At 35.8% G+C, this 18637-nt stretch overlaps 3 protein-coding genes across 3 annotated transcripts; 2 read left to right on the forward strand and 1 right to left on the reverse strand.

The window, feature by feature from the left end:
- The first annotated feature begins 706 nt into the window (after positions 1-706).
- On the forward strand, positions 707-3620 carry LOC138320060 (uncharacterized). Its single transcript, XM_069263148.1, has 3 exons — positions 707-1710; positions 2368-2484; positions 3035-3620. The coding sequence occupies exons 1-3, from the start codon at positions 764-766 to the stop codon at positions 3297-3299; spliced, it is 1329 nt and encodes a 442-aa protein (XP_069119249.1). The 5' UTR covers positions 707-763; the 3' UTR covers positions 3300-3620.
- A 1468-nt stretch (positions 3621-5088) lies between these two features.
- LOC138318859 (damage-control phosphatase ARMT1-like) lies at positions 5089-12485 on the reverse strand. The gene is made up of 5 exons (XM_069261623.1): positions 12391-12485; positions 11069-11174; positions 10398-10633; positions 9935-10100; positions 5089-8844 (listed from the first exon to the last, which is right to left on the reverse strand). Exons 1-5 carry the CDS (start codon positions 12435-12437, stop codon positions 8080-8082), a joined length of 1320 nt encoding a protein of 439 aa, XP_069117724.1. The 5' UTR covers positions 12438-12485; the 3' UTR covers positions 5089-8079.
- A 65-nt stretch (positions 12486-12550) lies between these two features.
- On the forward strand, positions 12551-16786 carry LOC138318860 (N-alpha-acetyltransferase 80-like). The gene is made up of 5 exons (XM_069261624.1): positions 12551-12696; positions 14336-14478; positions 14939-15014; positions 15229-15355; positions 15862-16786. Exons 1-5 carry the CDS (start codon positions 12599-12601, stop codon positions 16132-16134), a joined length of 717 nt encoding a protein of 238 aa, XP_069117725.1. The 5' UTR covers positions 12551-12598; the 3' UTR covers positions 16135-16786.
- The last annotated feature ends 1851 nt before the right edge of the window (positions 16787-18637 follow it).

An 18637-nucleotide genomic window follows, 5' to 3' on the forward strand; every position in this document is an offset into this window, starting at 1 on the left:
AAAGTTGGGGGATGGTAAACAATGATATTCATTGTATTCCATAAACCAGATGTGATATTGATAATGTAAGATAGATACATGTACATATGTAGTTGTATTTTGTTGGGTCCCATTTTCAATAGTATCTCTGTTACTATACAGTAAAATACGATTTTATATTATAACAAACCTCTTGGGACCAACAAAATCAAACATGTTACTGTAGAAACATTCAACTTTGATATAGCACAAGTCGCCAATCTATCTAGATAGGCAACCATGAAATACAAAGGCAAGGCCATATACAAAACACATTGCTGTAGGGTGCATGGGATATTGTTATGCTATGTGGCACCTTGTTTCCCTTTAATTGAGCTTAACATATTTGGAAGATCAATTTGTATTTAATTCCAGTCATACATCTGTTATGATGAATAAAGTTTCGTCTCTACAATGAACTACTGTAAGTCACTAGTCTGTTTAGAATGTTTACATTTGTTTAAAACTCCAATATTTTTTATAATCCTGCTGACTAGATTAAGTGTTACAGGAACCATGATTACAACTGAAAGATATACCACAGCTTAGTGTGTGAAATCTACAGTACTTTTAACTGATCTTTAATCTTACTAATAAGATTAGAGATAATCTTCTCATAAAAGGCGATATATTGTACTGGTCAATATAGGCACATTAATATTTAGTGTATCACTGATATCAACTGGTGTAATGTAGCACAAAAGTATGATCTGTTGTAGGGAGGTCGTATACAGATAAAGTTGTCATGGATCATAGTGAAAGTCCACTTTTTAATAATTTACTAAAACTGTGTGACACTGAAGATGAGCCTCCTTCAGTTAGTAAAGTATCAAGGACATTGAAAAAGAAAAGTCAAGATGGGCCCGACTGTGCTTCCTGTGTAAGCCTGTGGAGAGATGGTAGATACTACAACTGGAGTTCCATGTACACTCGTTCCTCGTTGTGCGCTGATTGTCAGGAGGGTCGGGCTAGACAGGATTACATCAGTTACTGGGGGAGCTCTAAATACAGAGTAGGATCCTGGAGACTGAGACAGAAATGGATTAGTCCTGATCTAGGATGGATGCTTACAAGTCGGACAGAGACCGATAATGATACATCAAGGTCACAAACAATTACAGAAAGGTCATGGACACAGGATTTTACTGCTCGATCATGTGATTCCATTGCAAGGTCAGTGTTAAGTGCAAGGTCACAGGGGCTGACACCAACATCATCTTATTCTATTTCACAGTCCGATCTTAGTGCAAGGTCACAGGAGGTTACACCAAGGTCAACAAGTACATTCAAAGCAAATCCTGTTGTCACCAATTCAGATTCTAACATTGATAACATTCGTCAAGGAAAAAATGAAGGAATAAGTGTAGGTATTTCTATTGCTTCAAAGCAAGGAGTAAGTACCTCAAAACTTCAACAAGAAAGACATCCAAGAAGCAAGAGTCCGTCTCTACAGAAAGTCGACATAGCATCACGAAAACGGATGTTTGAACAATCAAGTGTTGAAGTTCAATCAGAAAAAGTGTCCATAGTTGACTGCAGCAGGAATGAAGCAGCCAAACCAACAGTTACAGACATCCCTAAGCTAGATCTGTCGAGTTTGGATGATACCCCATATAACAGTCCTGTGTACCACTTTCCTTTGACACCAAAACACATACCAACTATAGCCAAGCCTAATCGCTGGGTCGGATAGTATGTATGGGTTCAGCAGTCCAATAACATGAACCAGTATTATAAATGTATTGTTTATATCATCCTCAATACTCCAGAGTTACTATCACTGGCATTATAGCCACCCTTGTCGTAGCAGACTGAAAGCAACAGAATACACAGTTAATTTAGTCCTTTGATATACATAAAAAGAATCTAATAATGGTACACTGTGGTTGATTGTGTGGCTTTGAAGTTGGGCATCCCTCTCTATGTAATCTTCAAAGAAAGTCTCTGCAGGCCTGTTATTGGTCAATTTTGTTTTCTTCTGAACTGCCTTCAATTTTACTATGAGATTGTCTAGGTGTGGGTTTAATAACAGCGATAATAACCCCTGGAGTATCAAGGATGATTAGGGACAAGGTTGCCTTCAATTTCAAGTCAATACTAAACATAGTCATGACGTGATCATCTTCATTGTCAGACAAATTACAATAATAAAAGGGACAAGGTAAAAATCAATTGGAATTGGAATTTAAACAAAGCATGAACTGCATTATATGTACATGTACATATTAAACAGATATAACCTGATTGGGGTAACATAAATGTCCATGTTACACAAACATTGAAAACGATAAAGTGACCTATATTTTTAATGGCAAGATTAATCTTAGTCAGTGTCTTCCATTTCTCTAGTGGTTACTTTGTGGGTACAGCAGAACTGACCAGTGACACTGGACATCTACTGTGGGTTCGTCCTCGGGGTGACCTCCAAGTTATCTTTAGATATGCTGACACAGGACAGGACTTCAAGTAAGTTGGAAATAAGAATAGTTATTTCATACTGTATACATGTAACCTTTGTTGCATGTGCATCTAAAAAAAATTATGAGACATAACTGTTGTGATATCTTAGAATATTGCCCAATTTCATGCAGACATGAAATAAAATTGGACAAGGTAGTAAAGAAAAGTCTTTGTCTGAAAATATCAGACTCCACCTCTGGGTGAAGACTTCAAAATACATGTGGAGCACTTGCAATTATGGTACTGGTAATAAGATGGTGATTTTTCTCTTGGTACTCCAGCTTTCCTTCGCCTCCTGAACCTGCCCAATTTTAAATTACCCTAGCTTTAAAGCAAAAGAAGCCCATATCTTTCAATTGCTTTGACTTTTGATATACATCATTTAAAGATAACTAGATCATCAGAAATTTTGTTATCAACTTCAAGTGTGTGTGATTACTGTGTTTTACATAATGACTACATTTATTTCACTATTTTATTTGTGATATACTGGGTATAACATAGACAGCCTGATCAACTGGTATTTAAACCTGACACTTCCTTTATAAATTCCCAGGTGTTTTGTTGACCCCCAGTACACTGGTGTCAAGCTTAGCCAGAGAAAGCCAGACGGAGAACTCACAGTCATTCTCGATGGAAAGGAAAGTCCGGGAGATAGCAGCAGTAACCATCGTGTAGCATCTGTAACTCGGTATCCGCCCCAAAACAACTTCAAGCTGGAGTCATATCTCGGCAGGATAGAGTTGTTACTTCAAGCTGTCAGAAACGATACTATACCCAACACTCAAAGATTTAAGTTCAATTTTACATTGACTTTGTAAAAAAACTCCTTCCATTCAAAAGTTAAAGCCACTCTTTGTTTTGCAGCATGCTGCTCATAAAGTTATAAGAACCGATTTTCAATAAAATATACTTAAATTAAAGATGCTACACTGCTGACGAATGGTAATTGATTCTCTTTCAAAAACAGGAGCAAACGTCTTAGTTTTTTACGTTTTTTGTACTTTACACCATTACCACCATTGAAAAGAACTATAATTTTACCTCAAGACAAACAAGAGGCCCAGAGGGCCTGTATCACTCACCTGGTTTGTAATGCCAAGTAATGTTCTGAATACAGGTTCATTGTTTCTTTTCTGAAGGAATTTGAATATTTACCTCTAAATTCCATATTGGGCCCCACCCCTCCTGCCCCCAGGGGGTCAGAGCCAAAATTTATACAAGTTCTGTTTCCCTTCACCCAAGGATGTTTGTGGCCAAATTTGGTTACAATCCATGTAGAACTCTAGGACAAGTAGCGATTTATAGGATTTACCTCTATTTCCCATATTGGGCCCCACCCCTCCTGCCCCGGGGGTTTCAGAGCCAAAATTTATACAAGTTCTGTTCCCCTTCCCCCAAGGATGTTTGTAGCCGATTTTGGTTACATTCCATGCAGAACTCTAGGACAAGTAGCAATTTATAGGATTTACCTCTATTTCCCCTATTGGACCCTGCCCCTCCTGCCCCCGGGGGGTCAGAGCCAAAATTTATACAAGTTCTGTTCCCCTTCCCCCAAGGATGTTTGTGGCCAAATTTGGTTACAATCGATGCAGAACTCTAGGACAAGTAGCGATTTATAGGATTTACCTCTATTTCCCCTATTGGGCCCCGCCCCTCCTGCCCCCGGGGGGTCAGAGCCAAAATTTATACAAGTTCTGTTCCCCTTCACCCAAGGATGTTTGTGGCCAAATTTGGTTACAATCCATGCAGAACGATTTACCTCTATTTCCCCTATTGGGCCCCGCCCCTCCTGCCCCCAGGGGGATCAGAGCCAAAATTTATACAAGTTCTGTTCCCCTTCCCCCAAGGATGTTTATGGCCAAATTTGGTTACAATCCATGCAGAACTCAAGGACAAGTAGCGATTTATAGGATTTACCTCTATTACCCCTATTGGGCCCCACCCCTCCTGCCCCTGGGGGGTCAGAGCCAAAATTTATACAAGTTCTGTTCCCCTTCACCAAAGGATATTTATGGCCAAATTTTGTCACAATCCATGCGGAACTCTATGACTAGTAGCAATTTAAATTAAATGTTGACGGACGGACGACGGACGGACAGACGACGGACGCCGCGCCATGACATAAGCTCACCGGCCCTTTGGGCCAGGTGAGCTAAAAAATTAAAAAGAATTAATTGTGTCCCAAAAGAACTCCATGGCACTATGCCCTATATGGAATGACAAACTGATTGTGCTTGAACTACATATAAAAGCAAATCAAATTATTTTATATGTATTTTTGTGTTAATTAGACACATATATATACATATGTATACACAATTAAAAATCAGGGCCCAGTTTCAGGAACGTTCCTTAACTTTAACGAATTCCTTTACTTAAATTTTCCCATGAAAAATGCATTACAAAACTTAAGGAAAACATCTTAAGTTGAGGAGACTTCTTCCTATGGAGAATTTTAAGTTAATGCATTGAGAAAATTTCATGAAAATGGGCCCATTTATTGTTCAAATCATGAGTATCAAGAATGCTCTGTCAGAATGTGCAGTGGAGCATCTTTATTTGGCTTTCCTTGACTTTGTCAAAGTTAATAAAAACATAATAACTCTGTTATGTTCTGGAATTTATTTCTGTAATAAAACATATCCTTCCGAGTAAATAGCACTTTGAAAAAATAAAAGTGGTTTTAAACAATTCATAAAATATTTTGATAACAAAAAGAAAATTATGTCCATGGAAACATAAAAGGAAAACAAATAAGGCAATATGGCAAAGCAAGATATGCAATACATGTATTTGCTATAAGCTAGATTTCTAATAAATTCATAACTAGTTAGTAACATGGCAATAGAAATTAATGTGCATATGAAAACTACATTCACTTCATCTCTCCAGCCTCCTTTTGGGGTCATATCTGCACAAACTTAGTCTTCTTTGTACATGTAGTATGATCGGTTAAAGATAGCTGAAATTCCTGCTTCAAAGGTATATATGTGTTAAGCTCTTCAAAATCAATGGTCCTACTGTTAACACATATCACATTCCTCATTTCAATAAACAAATGTAATAGGAAGTTAAAACATAAAAGTAAGTATAGAGGTGAAGCTCAAGTATTTACTGGAAACATTGTAAAATAATCATATAAATCTAATAACGCTAAATGCACGGAAACACATGCAGGTAATTGTATTTCAAAGTAAATCAAATGAAACATACAACGTACGTACAACGTATACACTGTAGATCATTAGCTATTATAAACAAGCTCCATTCCAAAAACTTAATCCTAATTGCAGTTGTTTTAGCAAAAGCTGAAGGAAGTTATCATCTATATATTTTATTCTAGGGATAGGGGTTGGTATGTAGTGAAATTCCATACTTAAAGATATAGTCTCTAATATTCTGAGAGTTTTAACAAAAAAAAAACCAAGCAAAATGGTGGAATTTCCATCCCCCGCTTTCAGGACATATCACAGGTAAACATTATTGAGGTTTGGTTTAACCTTGGTTGAAACATGATGTGGTAATCAAACTTGGCCAAGCCCTTAAGGCATTTGACCTTGTTACCAAGTTTGAAGAAAATCGGTTAATATTTATTAAAGTTATTGCAGGAAAATGACAGAAAATGACTTTTTTTATTAAATCAAAGGGCCATACTCTGCTAAATAAGGTCCGTCACAAGTGGCGATCGAACTTGGCTAAGCCCTTAAGGTATTTAACTTTGTAACCAAGTTTTAACTATGAGTTTTAACATTTGTTAGTTGTTAGTTATTACACAGAAACTGCAGAAAAATGACATTTGTAGTAAATTAAAGGGCCATAACTCTGATAAATAACATCCGCTGAAAGAGTTGAACGAACCTGGCCAGGCACTTAAGGCATTCAACCTTGTTACCAAGTTTGAAGAAAATCGGTAAATATTTATTACAGTTATTGTACGGAAGTGGAAAAAACTGACTCTTTTTTATTTAAGCAAAGGGTCATAACTCGGCTAAATAAGGTCCGTTGAAAGTCGCGATCGAACTTGGCTGAGTCCTTAAGGCATTCAACCTTGTCACAAAGTTTGAAGAAAATCGGTTTACATTTGTTACACTTATTGCACGGAAATGGCAGAAAATGACGTTTTAAGTAATTCAAAGGGCCATAACTCCGCTAAATAAGGTCCATTGACAGTCGTGATCAAACTTGGCTGAGCCCTTAAGGCATTCAACCTTGTCACCAAGTTTGAAGAAAATCTGTTTACACTTGTGAAAGTTATTGCAGGGAAACGTTACAGACAGACAGACGGACGTACAGACAGACAGACGGACAAACCCAAATTAATATCCCCCATTTCGGAGAAAGCGGAGGATAATAAAAATGCGTATTTCATGCAGTGCAAGTTCAGACCATTAGCATCAATAAATATAGGTTACAAAATAATGTACATATGAAACTTGATACCAAAATAATTACTGCTCATCTGTATAAAAAGGGTGGCAGTACATATATTCAATTGATGGGTGATCATATTCCATTGATGGGTGATGGTGGTGTTGCTGAATCCTTGATTTTCTAGTATTTTCCATGCAAAATATGTCAGTTTTTAATAAATTGCAGGTCTCTCTCCCTATTCAGAAAGATGAGCTTGGAACAGTCCTAATAGAGAAAACTAAAAATTGACTTGTAGTGGGAAAATATCATACCATTAGAGAAAGTGCATGGTATGCATTAGTGGGGAAATATCATACCATTAGAGAAAGTGCATGGTATGCATTAGTGGGGAAATATCATACCATTAGAGAAAGTGCATGGTATTCATGACTAAGACAAGAAGAATTTGGTTCCAGTAGATTTCTTTTTTGGGTAATCTCATTTCTGTATCAGCCCTGTGTTAAATTTTTACTTACTCTGTCCTGTTCACCACATTTAATTCTTTCTTTCACTTTAAATAGCTTTTGTTATCAGTATTTTCTCTTCAACCACAATCATGTTTGTGGTTTTCTGCTGACAATGTGATGCTCACATTTAAAACAATGACAGTTTACAGACTGAGAAATTTACAATGACCAATATCATCTCTGAACTCAATAATTTGCGATACAACAAGATAAAATGTAAGTGCCTACTGTTCATCAGTTATATACAAGTATACATGATTCTTTCAACAGCAAACTTGTGATTTTAAATTTTGGCTTATTTTACAAAAGAAGTAAATAATATTTTGTCTTAATTCCCTACCAATGACCAAATTTTCACACAGATTCAGAAAACATCTTTCTTGGTAAGTAAAAAATATTTTTTTTTAAATCAATCTCTCCATAATAGCTTGAGAATGACAATATCCAAACATGCCAACATTTTCAGACATTAAATCACATTACTTAATCAACAATCATGAAAACAGGTGTCCTCAATATACAGACATTTTGATTTCAACATCGCCATGCATACACTGAAGTGAATTATTATCATTTTTAATTCTAAAGGGATGGTTTTTTTCAAATATGGCAGTCACAAAGAAATTCAAAGGGTTGGGTTTTTTTCAAATATGGACGCCAAAAAGAACTCTTTTCTTTTCAAGAGGATAAAAAGAGTTCAAATGAAGATAAAATTGACACACTAGGACATTTTGTCAGAGAAGGAGATCACTGCCCAGTTTCCGTTGACCATCCATTTGTCATCCTGAGCCTTCACCTGACTAGCCTGGCCATCTTTCAGCCCAGTAATGGTATCAGACTTACTTGTCCGTAATGCACACAGGGGTGCAGGTTGGAAACCCCTCAGACTCTCTGGGAATGGGGTGGTAAATAGCCAAGCAAGATCTCCAACCAACTTCCGGTAATTCAAATCTCCTTTGAGAAAAATAAAATCACTCTGAGCCAATCTTGCATGAAGATTTGGACAACGTGATTCCATTTCATTGAATGGGAAAGACAAAGTCCAAAAGTCGTCCACTACAACCTGCCATGTTTTATCTTCTATATATTGCTGCCATTTACTGGCAAACTTGGACATGTATACACTATTTGAGGCACAAAGTTGATTGATCATCCAGCTAAAGTCATATGGAGTTACATCTGAGACAAACCAGGGAATAGCTTTTACATGAAAGCAGATCTTTGAAGCCAGGCCAAAGGAGACGAGGAACTCAGCAAAGCAGAGATCAGTCATCAACTCAAACCCTGCATTATCCAAAATGATGTCCACACAAGCCTGATGACCTTTGGTGACCTTGACGTTTTGTAGGCAGGTGAACACAGCATCTGTGTTATCTACCAGGATCTTTGGTTCAAACTGGTGTAGCTGATCCAGTGGTGACGTGGTTTGTGCGAAGTCTTGTCCAGCCGATATTGACAGGTCACATTTGTTTCCCCACAAAGACACCTGCAATTGGAAACATATCATTAACATTACATGTCCTTTATTGGTTGTCAAGCTACACTGTATATACCTGGTTCTAAAACACCATCTGAGACATATGTAAAAATAAACTAGGCTGAATCATTAATTCTAATTTCATATTAAATAAAAGCATAATTAATTGCATAACTTTAATACACATGTAACCTGTATCTGAGTTCTAAGCACTTTGTGTATCAGATAACCATACAATGACACAGTGACCAGTTATGGGAATACCAGGTAGTTAAAGTATACATAATTTAAAATGAAGTCCTCTATACCTCCATTACTAGTATTCAATAAGCCTATAACTGTAAACCTTTCGCAATTTCCATTTCAAAACAAGTTCCCAAAGATAGAGTTTAGCGGAATTACAAATTGAATGAACATTCATATCAATAAAAGTGATGTATACATGTAGATATTAATTAGTGGAGATAAACTTTCAGCAATTTACTTGAATTGCGAAATTAAATTGCACTCGAAAGAAAGTTGATTAACAGTAAGTCATTGAATAATTCTTGTCAATACATGTACAATTATAGATAACTAAATCAAGTCTATGGGAAGGTAGCACATCATTGAATGATTACTGTCAATACATATACAATTATAGATAACTGAATCAAGTCTATGGGAAGGTAGCACATCATTGAATAATTCCTGTCAATACATATACAATTATAGATAACTAAATCAAGTCTATGGGAAGGTAACACATCATTGAATAATTACTGTCAATACATGTACAATTATAGATAACTAAATCAGGTCTATGGGAAGGTAGCACATCATTAATTAATTACTGTCGATACATGTACAATTATAGATAACTAAATCAAGTCTATGGGAAGGTAATACATCATTAATTAATTACTGTCGATACATGTACAATCATAGATAACTAAATCAAGTCTATGGGAAGGTAGCACATCATTGAATAATTACTGTCAATACATATACAATTATAGATAACTAAATCAAGTCTATGGTACAATTATAGATAACTATGTTCCAATTATACAAAATATATATATTTCATTTTTCATTTTACCTACAATCATGTACTTACCTTGAGAAAGTTTTCAAACAGATGTTTCAAATCTAGTTGTTTTCCTGATTTGAATTCCTCTACGACATTGTGGAGGTGTTCCATCAGTACAAGTATGGCTTGTTGAGAATCAAAAAAGGATTTTTCCTTCTGTTCTCGGAAAACATCAAAATCTTTCAATGTTTTGCTGAAAAATACAAATGTAAAAGATCTGAAATTTGAAACCATCATTTACCAACATGACGTAACAATCTGTAATTTGTACTGTTACTAGATTTCAATTGATGCCAAAAAGAATATGATAAACATCGCTTTAGATCCTATGAACCTTCTGTGAATTTTGTCTTTCAGTAAAGATCAAATGACTGGCAGATTAATGAATGGATAACAGGCATAGCGCCATCCTCAGTGTAACTTTTTATCCTGTGTACTTAATGATAGTGATATGAATGGCAAGTGGAGACAATTACATACAACTTCTTACCATAATTCTGCAGCCTCCTGGACCCTGCGATACATGTAACATTCTACATATAGCCATGGTGATTCAAACCACTTTGGAGGGGATCCTGTACATTTAATGATTTCTTCTAGATGATCATTCCATACAACTACATCAGAACGACCATCTTTGATGGGAACTACGGGTTTATTGGTCTGAACTTCATTCCGTAGCTTGGATATACACCCAGCAAAAGATTTAAGATCTTCTGTTCCTTCCTGCAGTAAAACAATTTTCACATTTAAAGAAGAAAATTATTTTCTGTTGAATTTTTCCAACAAAACAATTTCCACACTTACCAGGTAATGAAGATATACAAGGACAAATTCTGGTAGTGTTCAATTACCCAAGTTTTGTGTAGATATTAATGAAACCTAATTTCTTTTTCTAAATCATTTGTGAATACATGGACCTCCTTGTCACATAAAATGTACAATGTCAATGTATTGTTCTTAGAGAAAACAGCATTTATTGTTCTAGCTAGCTGCACCTATGGGCAGAAGATTTCTGATAGATGACAGAAAACCGAGTGAATACAAGGTATGATTATTCATTTATATATGTTGTACAATAGCATTCACATCGCTTTCTGCTTTTAAGGTGCTCTGTGCATGTCAATTCAGCTTCTTGTTAAAACATTTCAAATACTATACCTCTCCATATTCTTCTTTAATTTTTCCTTTTAACCTATATACACTGTCTGCAATTTTTGACAAGATCACAGGTAGTCTGTCTTTAATGGTGAGGTAGGCAAAAGAACTGTAAAGAGAAAATGATTTACAGTCGGTTTAGACAAGTTACACTGTACATGTCCACTCAATGACTGTATTTATTTTGTAAAATGGGCAGGTTGGTGTTTTTGGTACATATACATGTATATTGTGACAGTAGTGCAACAAGAGGCCCAAATGGACCATAATGGTCATCTGACTATTGGCACGATACAACACAGTAAAATCATACAGAAGTGAGGAAAAAAATCTTTTGTAGAATACAAAAGAATCATGCATACCTAGCTGATCTTTAGGTCTTTCATATATATTGAGAAGTTCTTTATGATTTTCACATATAACTGACATCTCTGTGACCTTGAATGTATAAGGGATGCCTTTCATTCCAGCATACTACTAGTTGTTTTAGCCTATATCACTTCTGTGACTTGAATAAAGGTCAATGTCATTCATTTGAAGACATGGTAGCTCTTCATCTCAGCATGCTACAGACTCAACATCAGGTCAGATATTGATGCGAAGTTGCTTGATAATTTTAGCTTTTTTGAAAGCTGTGTCCGTGAACGAAGGTCAAGGTCATTTATTTGAACAAACTCAGTAGCTCTTCATCCCAGTATGCTACAGCCCTAATGTGAATACCTCAGCCCTTTTTTCAGGTCAGACACAGGTGTCTGCTTCTAATTTTGGAAAAATATAATAACCTATCCCTACAGTATAGTAGGGTTAGGCTAAATTATATATTTTTCAAAAACCAGAAGCAGTTACCTAAACTCCTGCACAGGAGTTTGACGTTCTGTCATTAATATATAGTATTATATTTAAAAATACCTCTACATACTATATTAAGGAGTATTTAGGGATATTTTTCATATTTTATACCCTATATATTATTGACAGAATGTCAAACTCCTGTGATATGGTCCTTGCAATATGGTTTAGGTTCGACTTTTGGTTGCCCCGAATGCCATCCCTCTCATACGGTCCTATCCTAGATTATTTTGTGAACATGTGTACGTTTCATTGCGGATATGTCATCAACTAGAGCCAAAAGGAGATAAGATCCGGTTTCATGACAAACGTTATTTTGTTTCAATTAGCCTACAGTAGAGTGCTGTATCCGTACTGTATTACATAAATTAAACTTTTCGTGGAAAGGTCAAAGTGGGAACTTTTGAAACACATTGAAAAGAAGTTAGCTTAACCCAACTGGCCAATATACATGTAAGCAAAGTATATAAACAAACTTTTTATCCTTCGCTGAGAGAGGAGGTGGATCCGTAGTTCTGCTCATTGTGCTAGATTATAACTGATCAACGTTGAATTGACGCTTGTAAATTGAGTTCAACCGACTTCGTTTAAACTAAACATTTGTCCGACTATGATGCAAAACACCGGCTACTTCCTGTGAAATGTAAACAAACGAGGCCCCAGTTGAAGAAGGCATGTCCAAAAATGGAGTTGACAACTAAGACTTTGCATGACTATCCACAGTATATGGAAGAATGTGCGAATATTCTTAATGAAGAATGGCCAAGAAGTAAAGCGGCTAGGTGATTAATCCGACAATTTTTGGAATTAAAGTTAACGTTACAAGCGTCAGTTGTTGTATTTTAGGTATTCTGTTGGTAATATTGCACAAGCCCTCGACGTACACTATACTGTAAAATTTATAGCATGACAAAGATACTTCAGCTAACTAAAATTTGTTTAAGTAAAAGAGTAAAAGCATCTTCCTCAACAATGGGAAAATATTGTTGAAACAATCAGAAACACCACATGTATCTAAATGTTTCTGTAATTGTTTTATTGTGATGGCACAGGCTTTTGACAATATCATTGAATAACTTTGTAGATATACAGGTACATATGTATTAGGCAGTGTTATTTCAGTGCAATTACAATTATTGAAGTACTGTACTGATATTGGCATTGATCATCAATCTTAGTTTTTCATTTCAAAGACAACTTGTGTATGTATCTTTTTACACTTCTGCGTACTTCTGACTTGTTTATTGTCTGATGAAGGTGACAATTAATATATTCACTGGCGATGTTACAAATATCTTTACATAAAGGGCTGGAACGGGTCAATTAATTTATTGGTGACAGAGCTTTAGACATGTCATTATGTTTCAAAAGACGTGTCCCGTCATGTTAAACCTCTCTATTTTAAACCTTTTGAGATCCCAAAATGACGTGGATAAAGTACAATTTACCGTTGATTAGTCCCACCATCCGGTGATTATGAGGTCATCATTTGACTTGAATTTTGTGACGTCATAATCACTGGAAGGTGGGACTAATCAACTGTAAATTGTAGTTTACCCACATCGTTTTGGGATCTCGAAATCCCCGTATTGGAGGTGTAGGTCATGGCTTAATCAGTGGTAGAGCATCCAGAGGTCATTTTTCGAAGTTTTGAATCCTGATCTTGCCATGCATGCTCCTCTTACAATAGTTGTTGTGACCAACACTAGCCAGGTGCTCAACCAATTGAGTTACTGATGATTGGCCTAGTCAGATGCAGCTCCAGTGGTTCAATGCCTGTCTAAATTAACAGCTAAGCTGTGTTTTAATGCTTTTTCCTGTATTGGTTTTCATGAATCCTTTTTCATCTTACACTTTGGCATGAGCTGATAGATGTCATTTCTTCCAGATCAAGTATCAATGGCATGGTCTTTATCTTTGTTTTCCAAGACAATAGTGATCCTTCTAGGCTGGAAATGGATGAATGTTGTCAAGGTGGAATGAGATCACTAATGAAGCAGATACTTGATGGTTGTCTTATGTTGGTATTCATGTGTGGTCTCTTTCTATTAATTCTCTGTGATAGATAATGATGGGTAGGGCCTGAAGGTGTGGCTGTAATACTTTTCAGTTGTGATTAAATTTAAATGAGAGCTCTACTGTTAGATATCTGAGGCAGTTTTATTCCATCAGTTTGCACTTAGAAGTTACTACAGAGACTGCCAGTAAATCAATTCACCACATATATTTTACTGGTCAAGCTAAGATGGGTAGAAGGTATATACTTCTTTAATGACCATGGCCATATCTTTTGCTTTTGAAAATCCAACATTGATCCTTGCCCAACCTTACCAATTCTATATATAAAAAGAAACAACAGGATCACTAAAAGCTTTTTTTGATACCACAGTAATTGTCATAATACTTTTATATTCTATTCAGGCTACACAGTTTACAGAAGTCAAATGACAAGTTCCCAGTTTGTCTTGTACTGATTGGCCAAGAGAAAGGAAAAGAAGAACTGTTAGGTCACAGTAAACTGTCTATCGTACATGGAAAGGAGAATAGCAGTTTGATCGAGTCCGGTGAGAATATGTTTGTGTGTAGACCTTGCTGACTAGTTTACAACATAAACAGTGTTCCAAAAACAGAGGATGGAGTGGGTACTTCCAGTTTTACCTATTGAGAACTTTATGGTTTTATTTTATAGGTTATAAATAAAGATTATTATTAAAGAAAATACAGGGCTCCCTACATTCTTCAAGATGGTTTGTGAGGAAGGCCCTAAAGTATGGTTTCCAAGTCTCAGCATACTTCATTCATGTTAAGATCTCCCTACAATCTGTTATGCAAAGAGTTATGTTATTTTCAAAATATTTTAGAGGTTCCCTACTTTTCAGCTGACTTGTAGAGGTGGAAAGGGGAGCACACAAGTGACATCTTCAATTTTTCTTTGTGCACTTTCAGATCAAAGGAAGAAACATTGTATCAGTAAAAATGCTAATACAAAATGTATCTGATAGTTTTGATTTCTTTTAATGACAGTGTGTGTAAGAAAGAGCCTCAGAGGAAAAGGATATGGGAGAGTGATTATGGAAGAGTCAGAAAAATATGCCAAGAGGTTGGTAACAGTATACACATTATTTTGGTGAAATGAAAAGAAAGAATGCCACTAAGTTAGGTGATAGGCTCTTGTAAACTTAACTGCTATAAGATAACATCCATATTTTATCTCAACATTAACCTGTGACTTGGACATCCATTATCATAATTTTTAAATGTATTATTGAATTTAAGCCACATTGGTCAGATATTTTAAATCTGTATCTTTATAGTCGGGGCTACCACACCATGTACCTGACTACACATGATAAACAGGATTTCTACCAACACCTCAACTACACATTCTGTGATGCTATCATCAGCTTTGGTGCCGATCCTAAACTTATACCAGAACATTTGGTATGTCAAAAATTCATCTATTATACTTTGATGTTTATTTCCTTTGAAATCTTTCTTTTGGAGAAAGAGATTTACATAAATACTATACTTGTCTTGCCTTATATCATTTAAATGAAATTACTAAGATTATATACCAGGTATGTGTATTCATAAAATGCACACATGTATTTGATGTGTTTGGTACATGTAATTCATTGGGGAAATTGAAAAGGATTTCAATTCAGGAATATTACTAATAAAAGGCAGATACATGAAATTTTTGTGTTATTCTTTTAATAATACCTATGTTTTTAGTGGTGTTTTTGCAAAAATGAATTAATTTACGGTAAATTAAACATCTATAAACCTGATTATTTAAATATTGCACAAATTGCAGAATAATTTAAAAACAAGTATCTGGGTTTATTATCAAGATTTTGACTAGAATTGAATATGTTTTCTTTAATGATACTGCATGGTGTTCAACATTTAATTTAGCAATAAAATCTTCTTCTTTTTTGCCTTAGATAAAGCAGCTGACAGCTGCAACTATAAGACCCCATGAAAAGGATCAGCAAAAATCAGACAACAATGGAGGTTTAAAGAAACCTGACACACCTGTCCAATCCCAGACATTATCTACTGCCTCGTTACCTTCACCCGTCGCCCCACCACTACCACCTCCCCCACCGCCTCCACCACCACCACAACCTGACGTGAAAGACAATAACAAAGGAAAGCCAGAGATAGTGAAATGGGACCCAAGACATATATCCTGGATGAAGAAAGACCTTGGCTGATACTCACCAAGTACTTTTAATCACAACTGTGTTGGAGCTGAGCACGAAGTCTTCTGATTCTGTTTAGAGGTACACCTTACAACTTCTGTGTAAAGAGGCTGGCATTATTTGTTACAGTATAAAAAAAATACCTTGTGATATCCATTTACCCTATGATCTGCCTGCAGTGATCCAGGGAATCTGCCTGTTAGTTATTTTTGTATTCAGGACACAGTGATATGACTATGGTGTTGCCATATAGACAATGATATAACTCAGGAAGTAAAGATGACAGATGTGAATGTCTTCTGTTTATCACATTGTCTTGTAGTCTATGAAAGTTCAATGGGTTTTTTTAAATACTTAAATATGATCTTCATATGTGATTACCACAATGATCTTATTTTATTTTGACAAGGTTCACAAGTTTAATATGTAATAGACGCTCGCTCAAGATCCTTTTGATTTTGTAAAACCACCAATGTGATAACGGTGTACTCAAGCTGTAATCAGATAGGACAATGCTTACTTAACATGTAGCTTGAACTGATCTGTTACGGGACTGTTTTGGATGGCCAGGGGTCACCTTTGTAATATCATTTGCTTGTTTCTTTGCGTACAAAGATGAGATCAAACTCACTGCTTAATAAATACAATGTACCGGGAATTTAAAGTGGTTCAATGATCATCCTGTCCTGATAGTTTATAAAATATTTAGCACGAGAACAAAATAATGTACTGGCCAGTATATCCTTGTCGTGTTTGATATATCGTGCAGGTACATGGTACGTGACACATCACATTAACTACATGCAGGTACCTGGTACGTGGCACATCACACTAACTACAGCCTATAGGAGGAGGTACTGTAAACCAACTCATTTTCAAGGTGACTTAATCTCGTATTTTCATGCCCAAGAATTTTTACCAGTGATCTCATTTCACGGTTTAATACTATAAGTACAAGTATACTATGGTTCTACTTTACCTGTAGTCAGAGGATTTCCAGGTGATGATTTTTCATGGTTTTTTATCACACTAAAATTTAATTGCACATGAAAATAAGTTGGAATACAGTTATTTTTAGCCCACCGGGCTTGATGATGGTGGGTTATTCAAATCGCCTTTAGTCCGTGGTCCATCCATCCGTCTGTTAACAATTCTTTTTATCGCTATTTTTCAGAAAATGCTGAAGGGATCTTTCTCAAATTTCATATGTAGGTTCCCCTAGAGCCCTAGTTGTGCATATTGCATTTTGGGACCGCTCGGTCAACGAGATGGCCGCCATCTTGGATTTTTATATTTAAAGATTGTTACGGCTATTTCTCAGAAAGTACTGATGCAATCATTTCAAAATTCATATGTAGGTTCCCCTAGGGCCCTAGTTGTGCATATTGCATTTTTGGACCGATCGTTCAACTAGATGACCACCAGGCAGCCATCTTGGTTTTTGGTAGTAAAAATTGTTGCCACTATTTCTCAGAAAGTATGAAAGGGATCATTCTCAAATTATATGCAGGTTCCCCTTGGACCTTAGTTGTGCATACTGACTTTTGGGACCGATCAGTCAACAGGACGGCTTTTTATGGTTGAAGTTTTTTACCGCTATTTCTCAGAAAGTACTGCAAGGATCTTTCTCAATTTCCTTATGTAGGCATAGTGCATTTTGGGGCTGATTAGTCTACAAGTTGGCCGACAGGCCGCCATCTTGGAATTTGATAGTTGAAGTTTGAAAAGTAGAGAAAAGATCCATCTGATAATTGTCAGACATAGATCAATCTTTGGTGGGTGCCAAGATCCCTCTGGGATCTCTTGTTATTGTATAATTATTTTACACATATCCATGTTACTATAGATACATGTACATGTATGATAACTGGATGGTCACAGTGAATGTATTTCCTACTGTTTATTGAATATAGAGTTCAGATTCTTTTCTTGTACTTTGTTTGAACAGAAACAGCACAACTGATTATCTTACTTCTCAGGCTTCAAAGAAATATTCAATGAGGTTTAAAAAACAACAATATCTGAATATGACACTTACAACGTAATTTTATTACATAACAAAACAGTTTAGGTACTTTTTTTACATTAAATAATCTGCACTGCTTTGCTTTAAAATATATCTGTCTATTGTATGCATATAAACCATAATCAAATTTGAATACTTCAAGATGCAGCATGTCAATGCTGGCTTTTTGGGGTTCTCTTATCAAATTCAAGCAATTAAGACAAATTTGTCTTCATTTATTTAAGTGTGCACTTCTCTCAATCATCATTAATGAAATAGAAAAATACATTATAAATTATTTTACAATTCAAACAACAATTTACAAACTGAAAATTAAACAAGAGGCCCATGGGCCTTAACAGTCACCTGAGTTCGTATACAAAATAAAGCAAAGACATATAAACACTAAGTCAGTCAGTGATTTTATAAATTTGACTTTTTCAAAATGAATTTTTGAATATTTTTGAGAAATTTTAGTCATTTTGACCCCATTTGGCCCCGCTCCTCTGA

Source organism: Argopecten irradians, chromosome 3, assembly GCF_041381155.1.
Source record: "Argopecten irradians isolate NY chromosome 3, Ai_NY, whole genome shotgun sequence".
Lineage (NCBI taxonomy): Eukaryota > Metazoa > Mollusca > Bivalvia > Pectinida > Pectinidae > Argopecten > Argopecten irradians.

Coding starts and splice junctions, on each gene's coding strand:
- LOC138320060 (XM_069263148.1), top strand. CDS start 764: ATGGATCATAGTGAAAGTCCACTTTTTAATAATTTACTAAAACTGTGT. Junction 1,711..2,367: donor CCTAATCGCTGGGTCGGATA/GTATGTATGGGT, acceptor CCATTTCTCTAG/TGGTTACTTTGTGGGTACAG. Junction 2,485..3,034: donor GACACAGGACAGGACTTCAA/GTAAGTTGGAAA, acceptor ATAAATTCCCAG/GTGTTTTGTTGACCCCCAGT.
- LOC138318859 (XM_069261623.1), bottom strand. CDS start 12,437: ATGAGCAGAACTACGGATCCACCTCCTCTCTCAGCGAAGGATAAAAA. Junction 10,634..11,068: donor TTAAAGAAGAATATGGAGAG/GTATAGTATTTG, acceptor GTTTTACTGCAG/GAAGGAACAGAAGATCTTAA. Junction 10,101..10,397: donor CAGGAGGCTGCAGAATTATG/GTAAGAAGTTGT, acceptor TGTATTTTTCAG/CAAAACATTGAAAGATTTTG.
- LOC138318860 (XM_069261624.1), top strand. CDS start 12,599: ATGGAGTTGACAACTAAGACTTTGCATGACTATCCACAGTATATGGAA. Junction 12,697..14,335: donor CCAAGAAGTAAAGCGGCTAG/GTGATTAATCCG, acceptor TATTCTATTCAG/GCTACACAGTTTACAGAAGT. Junction 15,356..15,861: donor AACTTATACCAGAACATTTG/GTATGTCAAAAA, acceptor TTTTTGCCTTAG/ATAAAGCAGCTGACAGCTGC.